General features: G+C 56.8%; 1 protein-coding gene and 1 long non-coding RNA gene across 2 annotated transcripts; one reads left to right on the top strand and one right to left on the bottom strand.

The window, feature by feature from the left end:
* Window positions 1–5,768: 5,768 nt before the first annotated feature.
* Window positions 5,769–9,039, bottom strand: LOC119709790. The gene is made up of 2 exons (XR_005259425.1): window positions 8,965–9,039; window positions 5,769–7,594 (listed from the first exon to the last, which is right to left on the bottom strand). It is a non-coding gene; the product is annotated as an uncharacterized LOC119709790 (long non-coding RNA).
* Window positions 9,040–9,235: 196 nt separating this feature from the next.
* LHX1 (LIM homeobox 1) lies at window positions 9,236–16,801 on the top strand. The gene is made up of 5 exons (XM_038158399.1): window positions 9,236–10,364; window positions 11,673–11,899; window positions 12,218–12,495; window positions 13,204–13,369; window positions 13,707–16,801. The coding sequence occupies exons 1-5, from the start codon at window positions 10,195–10,197 to the stop codon at window positions 14,084–14,086; spliced, it is 1,221 nt and encodes a 406-aa protein (XP_038014327.1). The 5' UTR covers window positions 9,236–10,194; the 3' UTR covers window positions 14,087–16,801.
* The last annotated feature ends 1,978 nt before the right edge of the window (window positions 16,802–18,779 follow it).

The following is an 18,779-nucleotide window of genomic DNA, read 5'->3' as shown; positions in this document are numbered from 1 at the left end:
TTGGTGCAGGGTGCTGGGCTTGGGGAGATGTGCCCCCGCAGATTCACAGCCCGAGGCTGAGCCGGCTTCAGCGGGGAGCAGCTGGGAATGGGCACAGCCCTTGGTCACTGAAACCCCAAAATGGGGCTGCCCTCCCTGCTGTGGCACTCCCAGCTTTTCCCCGGGCAGGAGGATGGAGAAGGACGTGAGGAGGAGAGGCACCTTCCCCGTGGGCACAGGTTTAGGGAGGACTACCCAGCCCCTGGGCATGGAGTTCAGAGGGTGCTTGGTGCTGGGCCCCAGAAATTGGGTGATTTCCCACTGATTTCAACAGCAGGATCTGGCCATCATTCCTGGGTTTAGGGCCAGAGGGCTCCGTGCCTTGCGCAGTATTTCCCATAACAAAGGAGAAAGCAAAGGAAAGGAAAGGAGAAAAAAAATGTGGAAAAGAAATGAGGAATGGTGAGATGAAGTTGTGCTCGTTCAGCTCTCTCCATGGCCAGATCTCTGTCATTAATATTAAGCAGTGCCTGACAATACCACTCTGCATTTTCCAAAAGAATAACTACCAGAATAACTACCAGCCTGCTAAACAAACCTGGGGACACACAAAATTCTGCAGGACGGCTCGTCCAGAGAGGCTTTATGAGAAATGTAACAAGGCAACGGCCAGGGAGGAAAACCAGTGTAAAAAAAAATTAAAATGTGGAGAATTGACATTTGGAATTGAGCTGGGATGTGCCGGGAACACCAGAGCCTTATCAGCAAGGGGGGGCACCTGCAGCCCTTCCCCAAACCCCTACCCCGGGCTCATTTATATGCAGTTATTCACGTGTGCAGTAAATTCCAATTATGTTTACAGATGTCTGCTTAACATTTATGGAAAAGGAACCTCGGCATGGCTGAAATATCCTTATAAGGGTTTGGACCAGGTTTCTTGTGGGTTTTTATTTTTTTTTACCATCACCAATTTAATTATATTTTGCAGATTTATATATATATATAAAGAAATTCCAGCTGAGCTCTCTGATGGAAGGTTTAACATCTAATGCATATATTTTGCTGTGTGACCATTTCAGAGTTGTTTTAACTGTAATGTTTTTGTTTTCGTATTAACTCGGGAGTTTCATTGATTTTTTTTTAAATGCAAAAAAAAATTTTAAAAAAGCAGCAACACGTCAGGGCAGTGAAAGATGAGAAGATGAGCAGGTTTTCATGTGGCTTCCTGCTGTCGGTAAATTTTTTTCTTTATCTTGGAATTTCTTCCCTGCCCAGGGACTCCTTCACCTGGGCAGACCCCACACTGAGCACTGCCCTCCAAAGGTGCATTTCCCAGTTCTAGTGGTAATGCGGATTTCCTGATTCTCACAGGAATAAGAAAAATGTGAATTTTCAAGTGACGAGTGGTTTCCCCCTTTCCTGCCCTGGCTCTGGGCTCTGGGAGGAGCTGCCTGGCCCAGCCTCACCCCCTTCCCTGGCACGAGCTGGACCTCACAGGGGGAAGGAAAAGGGTATTTTCTGTTAATTCTAGAGTTATAAAACTACCCTTTTCAAACATTTTCCCTCCTTTTTTCCCCTAAATTCTGAGCACTCGTGGATCATTTCAGCTTGTGAGCAGCAGCCTGGTTCCACAGATGTGGGGACAACGTGTGTCCAGATGGGCACCAAGCTCTGGCACAGCCCTGGGGTGCCCAGGACAGGGGTTTCCACAAAAACCTGACGGGTCTGGCTGTTTTACTGGTGCCCACCTCCTCCTGCTTTTGCTCTGGGCAGTCTCCTGCAGGCAGGGTTTGTTTTGTGGGCACCTGGTTGTCGTGTGAGGGAAGAGCAGGGATTGTGCAGAGCCCAGAGCTGCTCCCGTGCCCCTCACCTTGGGCACAGAGCTGCTGGGAGAGCCCCAGAGGGCAGGAGACCTCTCCTGTCCGAGCTCTGAGCACTGCTCTGGCTTTGAGGGGTGACAGCAGGGAATAACCTCGGGGTGGGTTTGGGTGGGCAGGGAGTAACCTCGGGGCGGGTTTGGGTGGGCTGGGAATAACCTCGGGGTGGGTTTGGGTGGGCTGGGAGTAACCTCGGGGCAGGTTTGGGTGGGCTGGGAGTAACCTCGGGGTGGGTTTGGGTGGGCTGGGAATAACCTCGGGGTAGGTTTGGGTGGGCTGGGAGTGCGCAGGTGATCCGTGCCTCGGGGATCCATCAGGGACTCCCACAAACCAGGCTGCCGTGAGGACAAACGCCCCCCCCCCCCGAGGTCAGGGGACCCTTGGGGATGTCCCGGGGGATGTCAGGCCAAGGGCAGCCGGTTCAGGGTCTGGTGCTGCCTGGGCAGGGCTCTGTGTCCCTGCTCTCGGCGCAGCAGGAGTTAATGAGGGATTGCAGAGAGGGGGAGCAGGAAGATGATGCTGTGGGGAGAAGAACTTATTTGGTCTGAGGGTGTATGTGGAATAAATACAGCGGATTCTACAAAGCGGTTTTGTTTATTAGCACGCCCTTAAGGAAATAAATTGTACATCATTAGGAGCAGCCTCCCCAGCAGCCAGCAGCGCTGTTATTAATGCATTTATCTAATAACCACGCCATTCTCTCAGCCATTCCTTCTGCAATCCTACAGGCTTTACAAATATTGACTAATTACAGCCATGTAGATTTTATTTCAATGACTGAAAAAGCCCCATTGGAGGGGAATTCTGCAGCCTCACACTTTCTGAGCCTGAAGTTCCCGTTCTCGTGTGTAGGGGACATCACCAGCACAGACATCCCAGCTCCTGCAGCTGCTTGTCCTCGGTGGAAATGGTGACATTTCACAGGCAGGAGGAGGGCACTCGGTGGATCTGTTCACCAGGGTTTGGGGTGAAACAAGGTTTAACCATTTGCAAGGGAAAATCTCCAGTGCCTCTGTGGTGGTGCATGGAAAGGAGAGGAGCACCCTGGGGCTGGAGCTCCTGGGCCCCAGAACTCGGTGACAGCCTGTGAAGAGCCACAAAAATGCCAAGGATGGATTTTTTCAAAATGATATTTGTTTTTTAAAACGCTTCTGAGCGGGGAGGGCTGGCCCTTGGTAGTGCCAGCGTGTGACTCTGTCCTGTGTGGGGACTTGCCCCGGGCCACAGCGTGGGACAGCAGGATCCCCGTGGGGACGGAGCTCAAGCCCTGGAAAAATTAGCTGGAATCAGGGAAATTTCACCTTCTAGACCAGAATGATTTGGTTTTTTCATCCTGAGCACAGCATACTGATGCATCTCTGGGACGTGGGATTGTGGCTGTGTGTGCCACGTCCCCACCGTGGCGTTGAGAGGAGCTGTGTGCACGTCAGCCACGCTCGGAGCATCGCTCAGGGATCAGGGGAAGGAAAGAGCAGCTCTGAACGTGCCTGTGGAGGCACCCAGGAGCCAGGGACCCTGCAGGGCTGCGGCTGCACTGACCCAGCTGCCCGGACTGGGCTGTGGGGAGAAGGAAGGGCAGGCTGGCCAGAGCCTCCATGGCCTCTCAGATCCTTTAAAATAGAAAATCATATAAATAGGCCATGAGCTAGCACCGTAAGAAATGACAGAATCTATAGATAGCAGATTAGTCAGGACTGAGCTGGCAGCCACGAGCACAGCCAGGAGCTCTGCACTCGCTGTCCCCTGTGAGGGGAGCCCGGGGCTGGTACCTGGCCCAGGTGATGCTGAGCCCAGCTCTGCCCCTGCGTCTGCATTTTTCTGGCATCCTCCCGTTCGTTGGGATTTCAGTTCTTTTTCCCAAACGTTCTGCACGGCAGGGATGTCAGCCCCGAAACCTGACGTTGCGCTGATGACAAAAACCCCTCTGTGCTGAGAATCCTCTTCTGCAGTCCTGGAGAAGGACGTGTGACGCTGCAGCCCTTCTTCCTCGGGGGCACGGGGGCAGCGCCAGGGCCGGGCAGCGTGGGCGCCCCTTTCTCAGCGCTCCCGGTGCCAAGGGAGGCACTGCCCGCTCTCGGAAAGAGCAGCAGCGAGGGATTTGCGCAGGGTCACGCAGCAGGTCAGCGGCAGGAGCAGAGGGAAGCTCCGGGCTCCCCCTTCCCTCCGTCCCTGCCGAGGAGCCGCTGCCTCCGCGCAGGATCCGCGTGTCGGAGAGGCGAGATTGACTCTCGCTCCCGGGGAAGTTCAGCCACTGTGAAATTAGGAAATTACACAGGCCCACAGAACTTAGAAAAACAATATAATCCTGCGGGTGCTGAAATAATTAATTTCCTAATCAAGAGTACCTTGCTTTTTTTTTTTAATTTGCAAATAGCGCCCTGGTCTGAGTCCCCGTTCCAGCCCCGCCGAGGAAGGAATGCTCCGGGCAGCGGAGCCGGAGGGGCCCGAGGCAGGGGCGAGTCCCCCCGTGCCACCCCAGGGGCTGCGGGCCCCGGGAAGAAGCGGCCTCGGCGCTGCAGGGCCCCGGCGAGGGCTGGCGATGCTTTTGGGGGAGGCTTTGCTGCGCCCCGGCTCCGGGAGGGAAGGGAAGGGAAGAGCCGGAGGCGCAGGGCTCCCGCCGGGGCTCTGTGCCGGGCTGGCTCCCGCTCCCGCCGCACCCTTGTTTGCTTTAAATCACTTCAAATGCGGAGCCTGTCAGACGAGACAATTAACATGGGGAAGGGGGAAAGTATTACCATCCATTATTTGCCATAACATGAATTTAAGCCGGGAAGTCAAATGATAAAATATGTGGTGAAAAGTGTTGGTGGTGGGAGCGCCTAAATGAGTAATAGCCCTGGGCTTCCGAGCCTTGAACTCGACGCGCCGAGTAAATCCCCGAGGTCAAAAAGTATGAAAATTGTTGCAGCTTGGGGAGATATATTTTAACTTCGGAAAAGGTCCGCGTGGAGCCGCTGCCGGGGTCGGGGAGGCGGATGCCGAGCAGCCGCAGCTCGGGGAGCTGGGCCGCTGCTCGGGGGATGGGTGCTCGTTTTGGGGAAAAAACAAATAGAATGAAACATTGAAATAAAGCCGGGCGGGGAGGTTGCCTCGGCCGGGCGGGATGAGCCGGGAGCGCTTTGTGCCGCCGGCAGCGGCTCGGGCCGGTCCCCAGCGGGAGCGGCGGTGGGAGGGCGGCGGCGCCCCCGGGATCCCGGCGGGACCGGGCCGGGCCGAGCGGGGCCGGGATCCCGCTCCGCTCCGCCGCGCTCCGGCTCTTCCCCTTTAAAACTCCTCCTGCCGCTCGCGCTGACCACGCGGCTGGATTTATGGAGAGAGATGTTTTAGCAGAATCCCCCCGAGTCCCCCATCAGCCCTAAATCCCCGGGCCGCGCTCCCCGGGAGCCCTCCTGACACAGAGCATGCCAAAACAGCTTCGTTTTGCCTATGCATTAGCAATCTATTTTACCTTTTTGACATCTCTCACACATAAAACCGTAAGAGAGAAATAAAATATCTGTCTCTGGGCGAAAATAAAGCTTTGCCTCCCTCCTGATCTATAGGATATAAAATAAAGCCATGGCTTTGATAGTGGCTTTTCCTTAGACCGGAGTTGCTTTTGCACACGCGGAGACAATGAAGATGGATGAGCCGGGAGCGGTGCATCCTCCGGGGGTTCGCTTCACCCTCTTTTTTTATAGCCCCCCCCCCCCCCCCCCCGCCCCCTCTACCTCTCCACTTTTCTTTCTTTCCTCTTTTATTCGCCTTTTATCTGCCCTTTACCGAGCGGAGGATCCCGCTCGGCTGTCCCACAGCCGCACCCCCCGCCGGGCTCGGCCCCGGGCCCGCTCCCGGGGACACCCCCGGCCACCCCCGGCCACCCCCGGCCACCCCCGGCCACTTTCCCTTCAGTCAAAGGCAGAGCCGCGCTCCTCGGATTTGTAATTATTTATTAACCGTATTTCCCATAAACAATGCATGAGCTCGCAGTGTAAGCGACAACATTTAGCGACGTGGGCAGAAACCCGGGAGGGCTAATCACGGGGGTGGGGGGCAGGAAAATAAATAAGGAAAAGGAAAATAAATAGAAAAGAAAGGAAAGAAAAGGGAAAGGCGAGCGGAGCCGGGGGGCGACAGTGTGGTGTTTACCCTCAGCATCGACCCGAGTGTGGCAGGATAAACTGGGACCTTCTAATACATAATTTAAAGATCTTCTTCTTCTTCTTCCTTTTTTTTTTTTTTTTTTTTTTTTTTTTTTGCCAAGCTCTTTTAAAACAACCCCGGGGATGGATCCTGTCCAGCCGTGGGGTTTATGGTGCGGGGATGTTCTAAAGGCTTAATTACATCTTAACTTCAATATTTGGCTAGAGCATTACCCGCGCGGATATTTAATCAGGCGGAGGCGCTCTCTCTGCGGGGGAAGGTGCTGGGGACGGGGGGCAGGCGGGACCCCCACCTTCCCTGTCCCCCCACAGCGCCGCTCGGGGTGGCGGGGGGTGCTCCGAGACACCGCCGGGAGAGACCCCGGCCCCCGGGCCGCGCCGCACCGGGGGCGGAGGGGTCGGAACGGGAGCTCGGGGCCGCGCCCGCCCCGTCGGGGAAGCCGCCGGTCACCGGCCCCGAGCCCGCGCGCGGTCCTGGAGGAAGGTTTAAAAGGAGGGGGAAAAAGAAAATCGAATTTAAAATGAATGGGGAAAGAGGGAAAACTTAGTGCTGTCGGGGGGTGGATGCGGTGAGAGCGTGTGCCGGGGCGCGGGAGGGAAGTTTGTGCTGGGGATGCTCCACGAGGAACCGCGGTGGGAGCTCGGGGCTGCTGCAGCACCGGCACCCCGGAAAGGAGAGAGATCCCACTGCTGAGCGCAGCGGCGAGCGGGGATGATAAACAGGGTGATGTTTAACTGAAAAGATGGAAACGACACCCATAAAATGCAAATTTAAACTCGCCTGAAAGGGACTTGTTTTTTTTCCTTCGGTATTAGATTTTAAATGAATTTGGGGTTGGGTTTGTTTGGCGGTTTTGTTTGGGTTTTATTTTACTCTTTTATTTTACCTCTCTCTTTATTTGGGTCTCTTTCGCTAGTCACTATTTTACTTACACTCTCTATTTTTTAAAATTTTAAATTTTTTTCCTCTTTTAATTTCCATCCTTTTAAAAAAATCCCTTTTAAAAATATCTGCTGAATTCCCTCTTTCCTTTCTCTCCTTCCTTTTTACTCCTTTAATGCGCCTCCTCTCCAGCACTGGGGCCGGCCGGGGCTGCTCTGGAACACCCTGGCCGCTCCCCGCGGGGCTCGGGTGGGCTCGGGCCCGCCTGGGGCCGGGGCCTGGACCCGGGCGAATTGCAAAATAGGCTGAAAACCAAAAAAATCCCCCCGTCGCCAAGAGCCGGCCCTCTGAGGGGGCGGCGCACGGCGCTGCTGCCCCGGGCTCCCGGGGGTGCCCCACGCCCGGCCCCGCGGGGCTCAGGGGGCCGGGGCAGCCCGGGGGTGCTGGGGTGGATTTTGGGATCCGCTGGAGACAAGCGAGGGCGATTCGGCCTCTCCAACGCCTGCCCTGGGCCGGGATCCCCGCCGGGGGTGGGGAAGAGGGGACACCCCGCTGTCCCCCTCCTGTCCCGAGCGGGACTCGGGGGGCTCGGGCGGACAGAGCCCCCCCGGGAAGCGCAGCGGAGCGGGGGGACCCCGGAGCCCGCGGGAAGGGCCCGGGCACGGCCTGAGCCCCCCGGAGCGGGGGGGAGAACCAGATGCTTTCGCTAACGCCTGGGAAAGGAGAAAAAAAAAATCGCTGTGAAAAACTGGCGCTTGATGGACACGAGATGCTCGTCGCCTTCCCCTCATTCATCCCCACCGACACATGGCACCGGGGGCCGCGGCAGCGCTCCCCTGACGGCAGCCCGCAGCTGTCGCCTTCCCGGGCGGCGGAGCGGGGCCGCCCGAAAGCGCCGGCTCCGCATGAGAAGCGCCCATGTGCGGGCACCGGGCGGGGCGAGCCCGGCCCCCCTGACCCCCGCCAGCCGCCCCGAGCCGCCGACAGCTGCGCGGGGAGCGCCCGGTGCGCCCCGACGGGGCGGGGACGAGAGCACGGACCCAGCCCGGGGCTTCCGAGCGCCCGCAGAGCTCCGAGGCCGCGGCTCGGCCCCGGGCCAGCCCTGGCACCGCCTCTCCCGGCCCGGGCACGCTCTGCATCCTCGCCGGTCCCCGCTGCCCCCCGCGCGGAGCGGGTTTTTGCCTTCCTTTTTCTTTCTGTCTTCCAATTTATGCCTTCCCCGCTTTAAAGGTTTTTCCTTTTTTTTTCCCCCTCTCAAGGACGAGGAGAACAGACGTGAAAGAGGGCGAGGGCAGTGGGTCCAGGCGGGGGATGCTGCGGGCTCCGGGGCGGGCCTCCGCCATCCCCGCGCCCAGCCGCGGCTCTGGGTGGCGTGAGTGACCCCGGGCACGTTCGGTCCCCTCCATCCGCCGTTCCCCGCCCGGGCTCAGCCCGCCGGGACGGGGAGAGGGGCGGGCTGCGGGGCCGGGAGGGGCCGGGGCCAGGCGGTGACACCTCCCCGGAGCGGTGGCTCCCGACGGGCAGCAAAGCGCGAAGGAAAGAGAAACCTCGTCCCTCCGCACCGCCCCGCTACCGACCGGCCCCTGGAAGGTAAAAGCGAATTAATTTTTATTTACCAAAAAAAAGAAAGAAATAAAGAAGGTACATGGCGGTGGCCGGCGCTCCTCGGCCCCGGACGCGCGCTGCGAGCGCCGGTAGCGGAACCTCGGCGAAGTGAGCGGCGCCTCCGCTGTGCCCCCGGCGGGCGGGTGGCCCCGGGCCCGCCGCCCCCTCCCCACCGGGGCTGCCCCGCCGGAGCGTCCCGGGCCGCGGTCCCGGCCCCGCCGCACCGCTCCTCCCGGGAAAAGCGGCCGCCTCGGGGCTCTCCTCGGCTCCGCGCCCCGCGCAGACCCCGCGCCCTCGGGGAAGCCGCGGCGAAGCGGGATCTCGTTCGTGCCGCTCCCCAGCGAGGCGCTCCTCCGGCCGGCGGCGGCCACCGGCCGGCTGGGACGGATCCGTGACCCCGCGGGGGGTGCCGGCCCCCACCGGGCGGCCGCGTCTCCCGGCGCGCACCGTGCCCGCGTCCGTGCTCCCTCACACCTACCGCGGCATCGCGCTCGGGGGCCGGGCCGGTCGCTCGGCGCGTCCGTCGGCGCGTCCGTCGGCGTGTCGGTCGGCGGCTGGCGGCCCGGCGGGCGGAGGCGGCGGTGGCGCCCCGGCGGCTCTATAAAGGGGCGCGGACGCCCCGTCCGGCGGCGGCGCGGCGGGCGCGGGGGGGCGGCGGCGGCGGCGCGGATTGGCCGCGGCGGGCGGTGACGTGCGCGCGCGGTGCATAAGGCTGCGGCGGCGGCGGCGCCGGGATCATGCGGAGCCCCTGCGCGGCCGGACGGCGGGGCCGCCCCTCTGCCCCGCGCCCTCCGCCCGGCCCGGCCCGCCCGGCCCGGGCCCTGCGCTCCGCCACCGCCGCGCCATGCCACGCCGGGGACACGGGCGGCCGCCGCGGGTAGCGATGCGCGGGGGTAGGTAGGACGGACGGACGGACGGACGGACAGAGCCGGGCGCGACGGTGCCGCCGAGACGTCGAGGGAGAGAGAGAAAGAGAAGAGAGAGAGAGAGAGAGAGAGAGAAGGAGAGCGAGCGGCGGAGCGAGGAGCGGCGGAGCGTGTCCCCGTCCCCGCGTGTCCCCATCCCCGCGTCAGGACGCGCAGGGCGATGTCGCCGCGGCAGCAGCCACAGCCCGTCTGACCGCCACCGCCTCTCCATGTCCCAGCTCGTTATTTATTATTATTATTATTGTTGTTGTTGTTATTATATTTTTTCCTCCTTTGATTTCTCATTGGGAAAAGCACTTTGACTCCTGACTGCTCTACCTCAGACCTTAGAAAAACTCATCACGCTCGCTTTTTGGCGGTTTTATTTTTAATTTTTTTAATTTTTATTTTTCTGAGCGCCGATCTTTATAGCCGTAATTGTTTTATTGTTATTATTATTATTACTATTATTATTATTTTCCGTGTGGTTGGTAGCGGCCGGGATCCTGCCGCTGTGTCGAAGCGCTGGGCAGTGGGGGGTTCTCCTGTGCACCCCTTCTAGGACACTCGAACGAAGATTTTTCTTCTTCCTCCCTTTCTTTTTATCCTTCTTCACTTCTCCGAGGCTTTTAAAAGATACGTACACAGAAAAAAAAGGAAAAAAAAAGAAAGAAAAACAAAACAAAACAAAAACCAAACCTTCGCCGGTGTTGTCGTCTTTCTAAAAAAGAAAAATTGTTGTTTTTATTTTTTTTCCTTGATACCTGGGAAACCGCTGCCCCCCTCAGAACTAACCAAAGACAATGGTTCACTGTGCAGGCTGCAAAAGGCCGATCTTGGACCGGTTTTTGTTGAATGTACTGGACAGGGCTTGGCATGTGAAGTGTGTTCAGTGCTGTGAATGTAAATGCAATTTGACAGAGAAATGCTTCTCGCGAGAAGGCAAGCTTTACTGCAAAAACGACTTCTTTCGGTGAGTACCGGCCTCCGCCCGCCCCCGCCGCTCCTCTCCATTCGTTTTTCACCTCCGTTTGTTCCCTTTCTTTTTGTCGTTCCCCCCGTCGTCAGCGGGACCCACAAGCGCCTCTTCCCTCCCGGTGACACGCGAGCATCTCCAGCCGCGGCCGCTTCTCCCGGTGATCCCGGGGCGGGGGTCGAGCCCGGGGTCGGGCCGGCTGATGTCGCCGCTCTCCGCGTCCCCCGGCCGAGCTCGAGTTGCCCGAAGTTCGCTCCAAACTATGGAGCGGCGGTGCGGGCCGGGCCCGGGCCGCGGGAGCGCGGGCACCGTGCCGGGCCCGGTGCGGCGGAGCGGGGCTGACCCCGCCGGGGCTCCGGCCCGGGAGCCCGGCCTTGTTCCCGGTGCCGCCCGGCGGGGAAGGCGCGGTGCGAGCCCTCCCCGGGCCCAGCGCAGCCCGTGCACCGGAGCCAGGCCGGCGATGGATGGATGGATGGATGGATGGATGGATGGATGGATGGATGGATGGATGGATGGATGGATGGATGGGGAAGCGGTGCCCGACGCTCGCTCGCCGCCGCTCTCCCGGCGCGTCCCGGCCCGCTGCGGCGCCGGCATCAATCCCGGGCTCGGAGCGGCGGCCGGTGCCGCTGCCCGCCGGGCCCCGCCGCCGCACACCGGCGATAAGGGCAAGGATGGGGGCCGGGGAGGCCGCGGAGTCCCCGCCGTACACCGGCACAACGCCCGGCCCGGCCCCGAGCCCGCCGCCGCTTCTCCCTGGGCTCGGGGACGGGCACTGCTCCGAGCTCCGCCGCTTCTCCCGGGAACGGGCCCGGCGCTGCTCCGGTCCCGTTTCCCCGAGCCCCGCGGGACTGAGCGGGGCACGGGAGGCCTCCGGCCCCGGTGCGGGTCCGGCCCCGCCGTCCCCCGGCTCTCCACGCCGGCCTTGCCCGCACCGGCGGCTCCTCCGGCCGGAGCGCGACCGAGGCCGGTACCGACGCGCATAGCGTGTGCACGGGTCAGCGTGTACGGTACAATTGCTGCGGGCCGTTTGTCCGAGCGTCCTCATCGCGGCTGTCGGGGCGCGGGGCAGCCGGGCGGCGCAGCCCCGGCGCTCGGCGAGCCCGAGCACGGCCCCGCGCCCGCTGCCCAGGCCGGCTTCCCTTTTCCTTTTCAAAAGCGGCAGCGTCGGGAAGAGAGAGCGCTCTGCAGGGATGCTGCGTGTGGTTTCATGCCGCTTTCCGCGGCCGAGCAGGGCGGGTGGAGGCCGCGGTCGGGGCCCGCGCTCGCCGGGCGCCGCTGACGCTGCCCGGCCTCTCCCCGCAGGTGTTTCGGGACCAAGTGCGCGGGCTGTGCCCAGGGCATCTCCCCCAGCGACCTGGTCCGCAGGGCGCGGAGCAAAGTGTTCCACTTGAACTGTTTTACGTGTATGATGTGTAACAAGCAACTCTCCACCGGCGAGGAGCTCTACATCATAGACGAGAACAAGTTTGTCTGCAAAGAAGATTACCTAAATAACAGCAATACTGCCAAAGAAAACAGCCTGCATTCAGGTGAGGGAGCGCGGCCGGGGCGACGAGGGCGGGGATGCGCTCAGCACCGGCTGCTCCTTGGGATGAGACGCTCCTCTCCTTCCTCCTTCTTCTCTTCTTTCTGCTCTCCCTCCTTTCTCTCTTATCCCTTTTCTTCCTCCTCTCTCTTCTCCCTTCACTCTCCGATCCCTTTCTTTTCCTCTCCTTGTCTCCCTTTTTTTTCCTTCTTCTTTCCTTTTTGGTGTCCCTCCTTTCTCCTCTCCCCGCTCCTACCGCGGCCCGTCCCTCGCGGTCTCTATTTCCCTCCGGCTGAGCGTGCCCCGGGTTTGTTCTCCGCAGCCACCACCGGCAGTGACCCCAGCCTGTCCCCCGACTCTCAAGACCCCTCCCAGGACGACGCCAAGGACTCGGAAAGCGCCAACGTGTCCGACAAGGAGACGGGGAGCAACGAAAACGACGACCAGAACCTGGGGGCCAAGCGGCGGGGACCCCGCACCACCATCAAAGCCAAACAGCTAGAGACTCTGAAAGCCGCCTTCGCGGCCACCCCAAAACCCACCCGGCACATCAGGGAGCAGCTGGCCCAGGAGACCGGCCTCAACATGCGGGTCATCCAGGTACCGCCGCCTCCGGGCACCGGGCACCGGGCACGGCTCCGGGGCACGCGGGGGCGAGGAGGGGCCGCTGCCCGGCTCCCTCTGCACTGCGGGGAGCGGGGAAGCCCCGCTGGCCTTTGGAATCGTTATCACCGAGGCGTTCCCGGTGCTTCCCGGTGCTTCCCGGTGCTCCCCGCTTCCCCAGCCCCGGCCGGTCGGCGGGGACAGAGCCGCGGCTTTATCCGCACAAGTCCTCAAGAAGCTGCAAACAGTATCGAAATTAATAACCAGAAATGTGAGGGGTTAATGGGTAAATAAGAATGACAACGCGCTGGAATTATTAAAAGGTTTATAAACCCGCAGCGCTGGGGTAATGGGGGGTTAAAGGACCATTAAAGACGGGGTTAGATTGGAGAGGCTCAGTGTGAGGGTAATTAGCAGTAATCTTGTCAGAGTAATAAGAATTAACTCAATCATTCTTGACCTGCAGTCGGTGGGGAGCGGGGCCGCCGTCACGCGTGGGTTCGGCCGCGCTCGGAGGGCGGCTCGGTGCGCACCGGGCACGGGAAAAGCGAAAAGCGAGAAGCGCAGCCCCGGGATGGAGATGGGGATGGGGATGGGGATGGGGATGGGGATGGAGATGGGGATGGGGATGGGGATGGAGGGGAAGGGAGGAGCGCGGCGCCTCTCGGGCTCCCGTGACCGGCGCCTCTCCCGCCGCCCTGGCAGGTGTGGTTCCAGAACCGGCGCTCCAAGGAGCGGCGGATGAAGCAGCTGAGCGCGCTGGGCGCCCGGCGACACGCGTTCTTCCGCAGCCCGCGCAGGATGCGGCCGCTCGTGGACCGGCTGGAGCCCGGCGAGCTCATCCCCAACGGGCCCTTCTCCTTCTACGGAGGTGGGTACCGCTCCCCGCGCCGCCTGTCTCCGCCGCGGCTCCCGCCGCCGTCCCGGGGCCGTTCCGCCCGGCTCCCGCCGCCCATCGCGGGGCTCCCCGCACCGGGGGCGGCCGTGGCCGCGCCGCCGCCGCGATCCCGGCGTTCTCCCGCTGCTGCCCCGGGGTTTTCGGGAGAGCCGCTTTGTGTCGGTGTCCCCGCTGCTCGGCGGGAAGGGGGTCCCGGGGCTGCCGGAGCCCGGCCAGCGCGGTCACACGCTTCCCCTCGGGTTCGTGGGTGACGCCCCGAGCGCGCCCCTGCCCGCCTGTTACCGTCCCTCTGTCTCTCTTTGTCCGCCAGATTATCAGAGCGAGTATTACGGCCCTGGAAGCAATTACGATTTCTTCCCGCAAGGACCGCCTTCGTCTCAAGCGCAGACCCCCGTGGATCTCCCGTTCGTGCCCTCCTCGGGGCCGTCAGGGACCCCGCTGGGGGCCATGGACCACCCCCTGCCCGGACATCACCCCTCGAGCGAGGCTCAGCGCTTCACTGACATCATGTCGCATCCCCCGGGAGACTCGCCCAGCCCCGAACCCAACCTGCCCGGGTCCTTGCACTCCATGTCCGCGGAAGTTTTTGGCCCCAGCCCCCCCTTTTCGTCGATATCCGTCAACGGTGGTGCTAACTACGGCAATCACTTGTCCCACCCTCCAGAGATGAACGAAGCAGCTGTGTGGTAGCTTTAAACAAACTGGGTCTAAGTAAGTGATGATCATCTAGTCTGCTTATTGTTATGGTGTACAGAAATGAATTCATATAACATCTCTCCCGCCCTAAGACAATTTTACCTTGGGAACGAACTGAATCCGATCGCTCCAAGGCAAGCTTTGCTCTAGACCAGGACAATCTCCATGGTGTGGTTGTATCAAACAAGCAAGGGGACTTTTTTGTACCATTGACAAAGAAACTGGGGAAGCTGTACAGTAAAAGTGCTGCCATTCCGTAGGATGGCTAAGTTTGATTACCCTGTTGGATGTCATCCTAAGAGCCACAATCCTTAGAAACTTCTCGTTTAAAAAAAAAAAAATTAAAAACTAATTGAATGAAGGAGAGGTCAAAGAAAAGGGGAAAAAAAGCTTCAAGAACTCTATAGCGTTCCTGGTTAAGGATGGTTCTGGCATTATGAATCTGTTTGTTCATTTTTGTCTCTCAGAAAGTTCGACAACAAGAAACTCTTTTTAGCTTCAGCCATTTCAGCCTGCTGACGATCAGGTGGGACAACTTTTCCTTTTTCCTTTCTTTTTTTCTTTTCTGATTTGTTTCGGTTGTTTTGGTTTGGTGTTTGTTGTTTTTTTGTTGTTTTTTTTTTCAAAAATAGCAAATACTAAATGTTAAGCCCTCAGCACCAACTCTTCTACCTTCACAAAGCTACACGTACAAAACCTCCTCATCATAGCAAAGGTCACCACCCAGACCTCTAACGAAAATGACTTGAAAAAACAAACAAACAAACAAAAAGTATTCTACCTTCACAGAGAGAGAAAAGCTAAACAAAAAGACTCTATTGAACTAAAAACAGTCAACTGTTTACGTCTAATGTTAAATTCAGGAGCTCAATGTTTTACTAATAAATCCTGTTTTAGAAAAACCTCTTGTTCAAAAGCAAAAGATTTTGAGCAGCCAACCAAAATAGTTCATTTTCTTTTCTGTAGATGTTCTAACAGATTGCAGGGCTTGTGGTTCACTGTGCTAGTTTGTAAAAGGTGTTGTTTACAGAAGGCAAAGAAAAAAAAAACCCCACAAAACCCAGACAGTTGCCAAATAAAGTAAATATATAGCACAAATACTGTAAGGTGCTTTGCACCAGCAACCCGAGAAGGTGTTTAAAAAGTGTTACAAGGTTAAAAAGAAAAAAAAAAAAAGACAAACAAACATCTTTGCTAATTTTTAGTCCTGTTGAACATTCATGGAATTGTTAATATGACTTATATAGACCCACACAGGTTTTATTTTTGTGTCTTTAAAATAAAAGTCCAAAATATTTAAATTTTATGGTCAAATATGCAGTCAACAGCTGCTACTTTTTTCTTTATATATTAAATTTCTCATATGTCTTTTATTGTTCTAATGAACCTAAGCTTGTGTGACCTCCAGTGCATATTAGACCATTCACTGTATGAAAGAAAACATGTTGGATAAAATTTGTGCGTTTTTAATAAAATTAGAAAATCTGATGTTTAGATAACTTGTGTTTCATTTGATGTTTTAAGCAATTTTTGGAAATTGATTCTCTTGAGTAAAATAGCCCTGAGAAGGAAGGATCCACTCTGCTGCTGATCCTGGGCAGCTCCTTGGCTCTGCTGGAAGTCTGAGCCCTGCTGTCGGTGCAGCCAGCGGCCAGAGGCAGCTCCAGCCTTTCTTTCCATCTCCAGGCTCAGTTGTTGAAGTCCAAATACCCTGTTCCGCTGCATTTTAAATTTTAAAATTCCGAAACAACCAAATTATTCAAAGTCTTCAGTTATTCGTGCTCTGTGCTAGGAGAGACCGTTCGAAATGCTGATTTTGTGCACAAACAAAAACGTGTTGTAAATGTGAAATGCTCGCGAAGATACGGTTCACAATTGATCCACTTTTAGTTAAATCTCTGAAGGTAATTTTGGTTTTTTTTTTTCTCCTAATTGGATGGTTTGCACCCAGCATAACCTCAATGTCCTGGAAGTGATTTGAATCCTTTTTCCTTAGAGCTGAGGCAGAGTCAGTGCTTCGGTCGTTCTGAAGTTCTCTGAAGGGCAGTGGGGGAGAATATTTTGCTTGGCCCTCGATGCAGCCTCATTCTCTTGGAGAAAAATGAAACCAAAAAAATCCTGGAGCCTTGAGAAATGCCAGATTTCACGTTTTAATTATCAACCGTGGCAGAATCATGAATATTCAGTTCTTCAAAAGCAAAAGTCCCGCTGACTCCGAGAGGACCTGGAGCTGTGCTGGGGACAAAGAGTCAGGCTGGGTTCTGCAGATCTCTGCTTTGAATGTTCCACCTGCTGGGTTAATGGAAAGGGACGAGCTGGGATTGCATCTCCTCCTTCCTCTCCCCTCTCCGGGGCTGGGCTGCCTTGGCTTTCATTTGCTGTAGACGCAGAATTTTACGCTAAACCCCAGACCTCCCCGTTCCCAGTGATTCCATTATTTGTCTCTTCGGACTGGGGGTGGGAAAAGAACCGACTCCAAGTGCTTCTGAGTTGTATAGTTTGTAATTTTCAATGGTGATTTCTGATTTTGTTCAATACCTAATTTCTATGCCCAGCAGAGGGGCCACCTAGATGAAGCAATAGTTCACTTTAAACACAAAATGTCTTATATAATAACAATATAAAGATAAAAAACTATCTGCAAGGGATCTGTTAGTGTTTCTAAAATAATAATTCATGCTTTATTAAATACAGGGGAGACTTCTTAAACTCCTGGACTCCGTGTCTAACTCATTTGTTTGTCCATTGTGCTATTGCCATGTTTTGTTGCTCTGGTTTGCATTTATACAAGCGGAGGAATGGGTGATTTATTTATTTATTCCAAACTTCTGCTTATCTGGGAAAGATAAATACTGCTGTTTGTGCTGCTGGGCTGGGCTGCTGCTTTATTGTTGAATCAATGATTTTAAATGAGGACTTTGCCAAATAGGTTTGTTTTGTAGGAAATTTTGAGGGCTTCTTCCCTTTCTTTCTCTCTCTCTCTCTCAGTCCTTGTACAGTTTATTCTGTGTTCATTCAGGCAGTGACCAGGCTCGGCTTAGGGCCAGTGTTAGGCTTGCTTTAGGTCAGTTTAGGTTGTAAAAAGGACAGTTTGTCTTTTTGTGACGCTCCCATCTCTTCCCTGGGGCTTTGCAGGGTTTGGGGGAGTGCAGGAGCCGTTCCCATGGCCGAGGCCGAGCCCCAGCCCGTGGAGATTGGAATCCTGCTCTCCTCAGAGCGAGCTCGGTGCGTCTGAAGCCCCTAATCCTGCAACAATTGCACAGCCAAACTCCCTTTGAAAGCATTGTCACGTTGGGTTCTTGTAAGCCCTTGTTTACAAGAGCATTTCCATTGACTCCGGCGGCGTCCCCTGGATGGGTGGGTGGGTGGGTGGATGATGGATGGATGGGTGGATGGATGGAGGGATGGATGGATGGATGGATAGGTGGATGGATGGATGGATGGATGGATGGATGGATGGGTGGATGGAGGGACGGAGGAATGGATGCAGAGCTGTGGGAGAAGAGCCTGGAGCCATCCCGGGATCCTGTGCAGTCTCTGCCGTGCACAGCCCGGCTCTGTGTCAGTGCAAGGCCTCTCCAGGAGCCCTTTGGGAAGTACCTGCTCTCTTTCGGTCTCTCCTGCTGCCCTGAGGTGACCTCGGGGCCGTGTCCCAGCTGGGGACAGCCGGTGGCGCTGCCCCTGCGCGGGCACGGCCGGGGATGCTCGGCGTGGCAGGGCCAGGCTGAAGATCCGCGCGCAGCCGCTGCCGGAGCCGCCGCAGCCCAGCAGAAGGGCTCCAGGACACGCTGGGAGTGCTGCCCGTGTGGGGCTGCTCTGAGCCAGGGGAGCTTTGCGGGTTGATCAAAGTCTGGGAAAGGCCGCGAGTTTCCAGGAGCCAAAGCGCTGCTTTTGGCCCAAGTGTCCCACACTGTCCCCACCGAGGCTCCTCTCTGTCCAGTCCCTCCCTCCCCAGGCCCTGCTGGGATCTGTTTGCTTGGGGATGGAAAAGGACTTGGGAAGATCTGTATCCCAGGAGTAAGGATGTACTTCAATGATGATTTGTAGACGCACGATTTGTAATATTTTAATGTCTGTACCCAGGTGCTGAGCGATGGGTGCAGGATACGAATTGATAAATAAATATCATTTTAAACTATCAGTGGTGACTGACGTGCTTTTGCCATCCTGGGAAGTGTCAGATATCACAGTGTCCTCTCAGGAATGCTTCCTTTTGCTGTAGTCTGGATTTTTATCTTGAATAGCTGTGTTGTCTTTAAGCTTTGCATGTTCTTACAATATGCAATGGAAGCATTTGCAATCCCCCTTTCTGTTCCTACCCCAATAGATAAATTCACATTTACTGAGTTTAAACAGTTGATACAAATCCTTCCATGCTGGTGAGCTGGGAACAAGGAATTGTGATGCTGGAGCAGGTTTTGGGAGATCCTTTCTTTGTCTCTGCCATGGCACTGGGGTGCTCAGCATTCCTCACGCCAACAAAACACCCATGAAGTTGTAAATGAAATTAGTGTGTCCATTTCAAAATATTTTGATTATAAATCTGGGATTTGTTTATTTGTTGACTGTACTCGTGGTGGTTTAGCTACAGAGCATGGGCTCGTGCTTGGAAAGCAGAGTTTGATGTGAGAGTTGTTCACTCGTTGAATGCAGAGTTGTAACGCAGGAATTGGAGAGGAAATGTGGC

This window comes from Motacilla alba, chromosome 19 (assembly GCF_015832195.1).
Source record: "Motacilla alba alba isolate MOTALB_02 chromosome 19, Motacilla_alba_V1.0_pri, whole genome shotgun sequence".
Lineage (NCBI taxonomy): Eukaryota > Metazoa > Chordata > Aves > Passeriformes > Motacillidae > Motacilla > Motacilla alba.
The sequence above is the reverse complement of the archived record's forward strand: the minus strand, read 5'-3'. Positions and strand labels throughout refer to the sequence as shown.

Bases quoted from the DNA above. Each gene is read 5' to 3' on its own strand.
- LHX1 (XM_038158399.1), top strand. From the start codon at position 10,195: ATGGTTCACTGTGCAGGCTGCAAAAGGCCGATCTTGGACCGGTTTTTG. The intron at 10,365-11,672 runs GTGAGTACCGGC...CTCTCCCCGCAG, and splicing joins TGCAAAAACGACTTCTTTCG to GTGTTTCGGGACCAAGTGCG. The intron at 13,370-13,706 runs GTGGGTACCGCT...TTTGTCCGCCAG, and splicing joins GCCCTTCTCCTTCTACGGAG to ATTATCAGAGCGAGTATTAC.